Source organism: Podarcis liolepis, assembly GCF_965112155.1.
Source record: "Podarcis liolepis genome assembly, chromosome: 12".
NCBI classification, from domain to species: Eukaryota; Metazoa; Chordata; class Lepidosauria; order Squamata; family Lacertidae; genus Podarcis; species Podarcis liolepis.
In genome coordinates, this window is record NC_139563.1 from 27,308,697 (window position 1) to 27,317,510 (window position 8,814).

The window sequence follows — 8,814 nt, forward strand, 5'->3', positions numbered from 1 at the left end:
GTTGAAAACCTCTGCTTTAATGGACTGGCACTATCAAAAGGTAAGGCAGCATTACCTACCAAAGATATAAACTAATACTCTGTGATAACTTAGTAAGGACACTATGGCAACAAGGCATCCAGAAGTTTCAAGAAACAGAATTCTAAAAGTGACAGTTGGCAAAAGAGAGCTCAAGAGGATAGCACAAAAATAGATGAGAGGGGGACAAGACTGGCCCCTTTCACCACTTGCTTTGGCCATACCCCTGTGACCCCATGTTAATTCATATTTTTTTAATTCAAAACATCCCCCTCATCCAAATGAGCTCTAAGGCAATTTACAATAGGCATTGGAGTGGGGAAACTGTCTCTAATTTTTTCAGTTGTCTACATTAATGTACAGAGTATGGGAAACAAGAAAGGCAAATGTGAGCTCTTAATACACGATCTAACAGGCATTATGGAAACCTGGTGGGGTAAGACTCATGACTGGAATATAGAAACTGAAGGGTATAACCTATTCAAAAGGAATAGACCAAAAGGAAAGGGAAGGGTATGTACACTTGTGAAGAGATACATAACTTAGAGCATGGAAGGCAGATTGAGAGTATAAGGGTAAAAATGATAGAACACCAGTGACCTTACTGTGTGTGTCTGCTATAGACCTCCAGGCCAGACTGAAGGCTTGGATGATACCTTCCTAGAGTAGATTACCAAGCATTCAAAAAAGGAGAGATATAGTAGTCATGGGAGACTTCAACTTCCCTGATACCTGTTGGAACTCAAGCTCTGCCAAGAATGTAAGGTCCAACAAGTTCCTCCATTGCCTCACTGATAATTTGATGTCCCAGAAGGTGGAAGAAGTAACAAGCATATCATCTATCTTGGACCAGGTCCTTACCACCAGGGATGAACTGATTGCTGAAGTAGAAGTACTGGGAACCTTGGGAGGAAGTAATCACAGGTTTCATTATACAGAGGCAATGGAAAGCTGAGTGTAGTCAGACTTGCACTCAGGACTTTAAGAAGGCTGATTTCAAAATGTTTAAGGCACTACTGGGTGAGATTCCATGGTCAGAAATACTCAAAGAGAAGGAAATCCAAAATGGATGGGAGTTTCTTAAAGGTGAAATATTGAAGGCACAAATGCAGACAATTCCAACAAGAAATAAAAGTGGGAGGCAACTAAAGAAACCAGTGTGGCTGCATAAGGAGCTTGCAGATGAGCTGAAATTTAAGGTCATCATGTAAAAGGAAAAGGGGGAAATCATGAAGGAAGAGTATACATGAGCAGCCAACAGCTGCAGGAGGAAAGGCAGGCAGGCTAAAGCTCAGAATGAGCTCAGGCTTACAAGAGAGGTTAAAAACAATTTTTAAAAATGGTTTCTTCAGCTATGCTCAAAGCAAGAGGCAGAAGAAGCACGTACTAGGTCCTCTGCATGGAGAAGACAGAGAAATGCTATTAGATGACAGAGAGGAGGAACTGCCCAACACCTACTTTGTCTCTGTCTTCACCCAAAAGGAAAGCAGTGCCCAACCTGATAACAGAATAAACAATGCAAGGAGGGAGCTGCAGCCCAAGATAGGAAAAGAGGTGGTAAGGGAACACCTAGCTACCTTTTAGTGAGCATGTTATTGATACACATTCCAGATGACTTACTTCATTTTAAGTAACTATTATTTTTTGTTTCATTTTATGTACTTTATTACTTCCCTTCATACTCTTTTTGTGGGTGAATTTATAGTTTATGAAAAATATTGATTGACAACCTTGGATTCTGAAGGTCATTACTGAGCTATACAACAGTACAAGTTTTCAGTTCTGTCCTTAAAGCAGAGATACCATAGGTGCCAGAGGGTGGGGTATTATTGGTTGTGACGGTATCTTCCTTATTTCAGTTTTGTAGGTTGCTTTATACATTTTCACTGCAGTCCTTGTGCAGTGAACCTTTGGGTCCTTGTGATGGTATGGTAGGAGGTCCAGGAGACCTCTAATTCAGAGTGAACACTATTAGAAGGCAATTAACTGGTTGCTGTTAGTTTTAGTGATTAGTAATGTTGCTTTTAGTTCTGTGTAACATGTATTTTATATTGTAAACTGCTGTTTATTACAAAAGAGGAATGGAGCCTACAAACATAAATCCCCATGTTTTATACACACCCACCCACCCACCAGCAAAATCTTGTCCTTAACTTTCTTCAGCTGCTTTCTTGTGATAGGTACAAGTTTCCCTAAGAAATTTTTAGAAATACAGCTATAGCCTTCTATGCATCCTACCCACCAGCCACTTAATAAACTGACTGGGGGGGTGCATTTCTGAGTAAACAAGTCCAGGATACAGGTGGCCCATAAATTTAGTATAATTTCACCTCCTGCTTTTCGAGGCCGGCCTTTATCACATCCCTCTCCCGCTGTTGAGCATTTTTAATATACTGCTCCAACTGTATGCATACTATATTATTTGCCCCCTACTTTATAACGTCCCTAGGCTAGACGAGGTTAGCCGGTTATCCTTGGGCCCGAGAAAGAGAAAGGGGTGGTCTAGTGTCTGCTCGGCTGACTACAGCCGACCTCAAGGGTCACTCAAGGCATTGGGGCTCCCGAGGAGGACCACGATATACCGCCCGTGTGTTCCCCGCAAAACCGGCCACCTCGCCCTGGGTCTCCAGGCGGCCTGAGGGCGGGAAGCCCCGGCTTTCCTCGTTTGTCTCTCCCCCTCAGGCCATGCAGCCTAGTGGGCAGCCAGCAGAGGGCAGAGGCCCCTCTTTTGCGGCGCTTCCCTTCCCGGCCGCTCTGCTCTCCCCCCCGCCGCTTCCTCAGCCGCTCCGCTTCCACGCACAACATCCGTCGTGGCGAGCGGGCTCGCAGCCGGAGGCCGAGCGAGCGAGCGGTCCCCCGGCGCCAAGATGCCGCTGGGCCTGAAGCCGACGTGCAGCGTGTGCCGCACCACCTCCTCGTCCATGTGGAAGAAAGGCGGCCAGGGCGAGATCCTTTGCAACAACTGCACGGGCCGCCCGGGGCCTCCCGGGTCCGCCGGAGCCGCCTACGCCACCACCTCGGCGGCTGCGCAGCACAGCAACGGCGGCGGAGGGAGCGGCGGCGGGAAGCAGGTGGGGCCAGTTTCGGGCTGCGGCGGGTCCCTTGAGCGCTCTTGGGGAGCAGGGCCCGCCGCTGGAGCAAGTGGGCCTCCTCGGTCGCCCTTCCTGCGCTGGCGCGGCCAAGCCACCCTCCCCAGAAGAGGCCATTGAACAAAAGGAGGGAGGGCTCAGTCTAAAGAGCATCCCCACTGAAGCAGGGGGTTGGACTAGATGACCCCCGTGGTCCCTCCCAGCGCTACAATTATAGGTCTAGGTCAGCTGTGCGACATCGGACCTCTGTGGGTCACGTCGCGTTTTTTTCGTTATGCTTCAGATCTATTTTCCGTACTTCCCGGTGCCGCCCAGCTCTTCAAGTTAATAGGCATTGCAAGGATAAAAGCTCAACAACTTTCAACCTTACGGTGCACATTCAAACTTAACCTGATCCGAGTTGTGCCTCTAACTCAGGGGTGGGGTTTCCCTTCTTGGGCAGCCTTCCAAGGGGTTACATGCCAGTGGCGGGTGCAGGCAAAAGTGGGTGGTGCAACTAGTGCGCATGCTACCTTGAGAGAGAGAGAGTGTATGTATATGTGTATGTGTATGTGTGTGTGTGATTTATATTAAGGTAACTGCGTAGGTGAGTATAATACATGAGCTAAGGTATATGTTGGGATTGGAAATGTGTTTGGGTTGTTGGAAGTGAATGGTGATTAGATAAGAGTTTGAATGCTGTTGGGAGGCAGCTGAGAAGTGAGTTGGAAGTGGGTGGTTAATTGGAGTGAGAGTTGGAAATGGAGAGTTTTGATGGTAGCAGGGTTGGTTTACTAGAGCAGGATCAATATTGTTAACTAGCTACGTTTTTATATGAGAAAATAGTAACAAATGATACCAAACCGATACCATATGCTTCTGAACCCTGTGATCATCAAACCCTTGTTTTTTAATAAGCGCCGTATTGCACCACATGCCTCTTGACTGGTTATGTCAGAGATTAGAACTATTCATAATATTGTGTCTGGTGTGGAAACAAGAAGGAAAATTAAGAAATACCTATCAGAAACCCAGTTTTCTTACAAAGAATGGTGCGGTGGTACAGGCGAGCTGAGGGGAGTGCCAGAACACCACATAGCTTAGGCATGACACTAGCCTACTCTCAGATAATTCTATATTGGTTTGCAGCCTTCGGCTGAGATCCTGGGCTCACTTATCTGGGAATAAGTCCCATTGAATATAGTGGGAATTTTGAGTAAACATGCATAGGACTGCGCTGTAAATTCTGCTATGATTTGAAATTATTTCTGAGTTGCTGAAACTCTCTAGATTGATACCCATTCTTTCATTGTATACTGTGTTAGTTTTATGATGTTAGCCGCCCTGAGCCCGGCTCCGGCTGGGGAGGATGGGGTACAAATAAAATTATTATTATTATTAGCTGCCCTGCAGAAATTTTTTTGAACAACAGTGTTTAAGCACTTGAAACAAATAAAAATCTTTCTGTTGAAATTAGCTGCATGTACTTTTTTTAGTAAATGTGTTTAGAATAGGTGTTTCATCTCTTTCTGGCTGGGGAAAGTTGGTCCTACTGTGTCCCCCTGCCCTATGAATAACTATATATATATATATATATATATATATATATATATATATATATGTCTTGTTGTATATTTGATCATGTATATACTAATGAATTGATACTATTTCTTACTTTTGTACACTAGAGTAAGCAAGAAATTCACAGAAGATCTGCTCGATTAAGAAACACAAAATACAAGTCTGCTCCAGCTGCTGAAAAGAAAGTTTCCACTAAAGGAAAAGGGAGAAGGCATATTTTTAAGTTGAAAAATGTAAGGTGATTATGGACTCCAGCTACAGTTGAGCACTTTCTAAATTAAAGCAGTGTGGCAGGTGCTGTACTAAAAATAGTAAGGTTTACAAAAGGCTGCACCAAATATAAATATTTTCCTACATGCTTATCAAATTATATACAACTTTGCTACATTAGTATTGCTTTCCTGAAGAACCATGAGTATTCATCACATAAGACTATGCATATTATTGCATTGAAATAGATGTATTTAGTATGCTTCAGCTCATACTTGTTGAGCATAATGTGCGAAATGACTCTTGAGCAATGTCTTAAGAGACTTTTTCATTTGTGTATAATATCAATATTCTATGCATTTCTGAATGTGAAATCCTTCTTGGTTAAAACATTTAACAAATATACGGTAGATGTATTTTGTCAAAGCTTACTGGTACTGAAGCTATTAATTTCTTGATGTTTTCATATATAGTGGTCCAAAGATTATCAATTTTTCATCCAAATCTCATTTACAAAAAATGCATTATATTTTTATTTTGACACTGTTACGTTATTTGTGCAGTTTAATCATTATAACCTTCCTTTTTCAGCCCATCAAAGCTCCAGAGTCTGTAGCTACCATTATTACAGCAGAATCTATCTTCCATAAGGTATGTTATTAGAAGTTTATGAACATAGAAGTGTTTCAAAAGTTAATAAATCTTTAAATCTTTAAATAAATCTTTAAATCTTTAAATAAATCTGCACTGTAATTTGCATTTTTCCTGTACATGGTTACTGAAGTTCCTAAATGCATAACTTGCTAAGGATGCTAGCATGTTCATGACTGAACTGAGACTTTCTGGTGTAGTTCATACTCTTCAAGAGCAAAGTAGTTGATATTTTCAAATTGAAAAACTCCATTAGTTACTATCAGATCGTTTGCTATGACATAGCTTGAAACTGTTATATATTTATTTATGTTACTGTATTGAAACTCTAACTTACTTATTTGGAGCAGCTTGACAGCCATTTTATCAATATCCTTATCTGTATCTAAAAAGATATGAAAACACTGTTTTTATTTATTTTAACATATTTATGTGCTTTTAAACCACATTAAATCAGCATTATTGGCATAGAAGTGCAGACTAAAACTCTGAACAGCCATATTTTAGGGGAAGGACAAAAATGATGCAGGCACGTTGTTTCAATCCTGTTTGTTGTCAGGGAACACTGAAATTGCCCTTAAACTTAGTACTGTGGCCTGACTGAAGGGAAAATGCAAACATGGCTTTCTGCAACTGAAACATGGAGGAAACGGATAATGTACATAGACCAGCTGGGGACCAACAAGGGAAGAAGGATAAGAGCCTGGGGAGCGGTGGTGGGACAAAAATGAGGGAGAAGACTGGGAAGAGGAGGGGTTGGAAGCTGAGGAGGTAACAGGGCTTTGTGAGCTGGGAGAACCTGTGGCAGAGAGAAGTTCAGAATCCGAGTCAGAGGCTGAAGCCGAAGCTGGCAAGTGGGAGGATGGAGGCCAATAGAGATGAGGCAGGCTGGTGAAGGGTCAAGGGTGTGCCCCCATCCTGCTGCAACAAGCTCCCCGTCTCCTATCTCCCAGAACTAGAAGAGGGCTGAAACAGGCAGAGCGGTGACAGACTTCACAGAGGTGTAGACTCCAATTGCTTGGGAAAAGCCCTGGAGAGGAGGGGACTTAGATGGTTGTGGGGAGGTAGGGACTTCCAGTCTTGGCAACTGATTTAATGGGGTAGGACCTACCGGGGATGAGCTGTTGTACTTGTTAGGCCTGACACTCAACCAAGTCTGTGAAGATACTGTTTTTGTTAATAACGAGTTATCTCCGGTGTGACTACTGGCCAGCTCACTCTGTGACACCAAAGCAGAAACTATTATCAGTTTAGCTTTTTAAAAAAATTAATTCTAATGATCTATATCTTTTCTAGGGAGTTTACTATCAGATTGGAGATGTTGTTTCAGTGATTGATGAGCAGGATGGTAAAACATACTATGCTCAGATTAGAGGGTTTATTCAAGACCAATACTGCGAAAAAAGTGCAGCTTTAACATGGCTCATTCCTACTGCAGCTAGCCCCAAAGACTGTTTTGACCCTGCAACTTACATAATAGGTAAGTTCCAAGGCCCAAAATGTTAAAATTCTACCTGTCCTGACAAAGCAGAAAGTGCTACATGTGATATAACTCCACAGTGCTAGATTTCTTTTTATCCTGTAGTACAAGCTAGCTAAGCAGCGTTGCCTTTAGACTTGCTCATGAATTGCAGTTCTGGCAGAGATGTATATTTGTGTTGGAAATGAAGTTCAGAGTTGTATATTTGACAGCAACATGTTCTCCTTGGAAGCGTGCTGATGTTGGAGTGTCTTCCTCAGTTTAAATCAGTAGTACCACCAGATAAAACTGTCTCCTAGCTACTTTCGGCGGACAGAAGTTGCTATGGGCACACAAGGTCCTCTACACATGTGAACCTTCTCTTCTTAGGCCCAAAGAAACTGGGCTGGAGGGCAACATGCTTGCTACAGAGATGCAGCATGCTGAATGCATGTCCCTCTTTCATCATCAATAGTATGGTTACACAGCCTCAATCTGTGCAAGTCCTTCCTTTCCTCTGCTGTTTGTTAGTAGTGTTGGTATTGATCTGAAACCAGCTGAAATTATTTCCTAGGAGGAGCGAGATACCAGGTATCCTTGTGTTGCTGCATTTTATACAATTCTGTGTTTTGCCCTTACTTTGGAGGATGGAGGACTTCATATTAGATTCTCCCATCTAATGTCTTTTGGAGAACACTGCAGGCCTAGCTTGCATAGCTTTATTTCCTGCATAGAGCTATATCCATGCTGGGGAAAGTACCTGTCTTGCTAGTGATACTTTAGGAGAAATGTGTCAATAGCCAACTGGATGTACCATAAAGCTCCAAGTGGGGGAATAACCAACTAACTTTTTCATGTTTTTTATTTAAGGGCCAGAAGAAGATCTTCCAAGAAAAATTGAGTACTTAGAGTTTGTTTGTCATGCGCCTTCGGAATATTTCAAGTCTCAGTCATCTCCTTTCCCTACCATTCCTACTAGACCAGAAAAAGGTTATATCTGGACTCACGTTGGACCTACCCCAGCAATTTCTATCAAGGAAACTGTTGCCAGCAGCTTGTAGTGTGTCTTGCTCTTGAGAGACTCCTTTTTATGTATATTAATTTTCACAAATGTTTATGTTTTAGTATATCCAGCTAGGCCTATGAGTGACTTTTATTTATTATTTAAATTTGGGTGCCTTTTTCAAAATCAAAATTTCTTCACGTTATTTGAAACTTGTTTTTCTTCTCCTCTGTCAAAAGTAACTTCTCACATGCTTGTTGAGTCTAGTGAGAAGCTGTACATTTTGTATTTGTTAGTATTGCTTTATACAAAAATAAAGTTATTGACTACCTTTCTTCACAAAAAAAGCCTGTTGTTACTGAAAAACTTGTGTATCTATGTGTTCATTTACAAAAACCATTGCATCTAGTAAATAGAACTTAAGTTCAGTTACTGTCGTGATGGGAAGGCATAATTGCAGGTGTTCATTTCCTCCCCACTCCAAATTACTATATGCCAGGGATGGGGAACTTGCAGTTGTTATAGTACAACATACATGGAGTCCTACTCCCATCTGCCGCAACCAGCATGGCCAGTGGTCAGGGCTAATGGGAGTTTTAGTTCAACACCATCTGGATTGTCGCAAGATCTCTATCCTTGTTCTTTGCCCAAATGAACAAATTTTACTACAGGGTTATGCTGTTAATTTTCTGAAACTACAAAAGTTTCAACTGAGCAGACTTTTAAATAGCTGCTTGCCAAAGGTTCATAAGAACTGTCTTACTGTGTACCAGGTAAGATGTAAAGGGAGTAACAATATAGTGATCCACACAATTCTTGGCTTC

At 42.2% G+C, this 8,814-nt stretch overlaps 2 protein-coding genes across 7 annotated transcripts in view; one reads left to right on the top strand and one right to left on the bottom strand.

Moving 5' to 3' along the window:
* Positions 1-2,467, bottom strand: part of LOC310689750 (protein lifeguard 1-like) — a 22,211-nt gene extending 19,744 nt beyond the window's left edge. Inside the window, exon 1 of one of the 4 annotated variants that reach the window (XM_083467715.1) lies at positions 2,349-2,467. Coding sequence is in view for 1 of the 4 variants with exons in the window: in XM_083467713.1 (XP_083323839.1) it covers positions 60-118 (59 nt within the window). In the remaining 3 variants the exon portion in view is untranslated. Of the gene's footprint in view, positions 1-59; positions 125-750; positions 887-2,348 lie in introns of those variants that run through there. The other 3 variants (XM_083467714.1, XM_083467713.1, XM_083467716.1) reach the window with 3 other exon arrangements.
* On the top strand, positions 159-8,337 carry GATAD1 (GATA zinc finger domain containing 1; the record flags this gene model as incomplete). 3 transcript variants are annotated; one of them, XM_083467719.1, is made up of 5 exons in its annotated part: positions 159-531; positions 4,775-4,900; positions 5,469-5,528; positions 6,825-7,008; positions 7,858-8,337. In XM_083467719.1, the coding sequence occupies 5 exons, from the start codon at positions 385-387 to the stop codon at positions 8,046-8,048; spliced, it is 708 nt and encodes a 235-aa protein (XP_083323845.1). In that variant the 3' UTR covers positions 8,049-8,337. The 3 variants fall into 3 exon arrangements, with proteins under 3 accessions (XP_083323845.1, XP_083323843.1, XP_083323844.1); XM_083467717.1 differs by lacking the exon at positions 159-531 and adding an exon at positions 1,307-1,575; XM_083467718.1 differs by lacking the exon at positions 159-531 and adding an exon at positions 2,886-3,089.
* Positions 8,338-8,814: the final 477 nt, after the last annotated feature.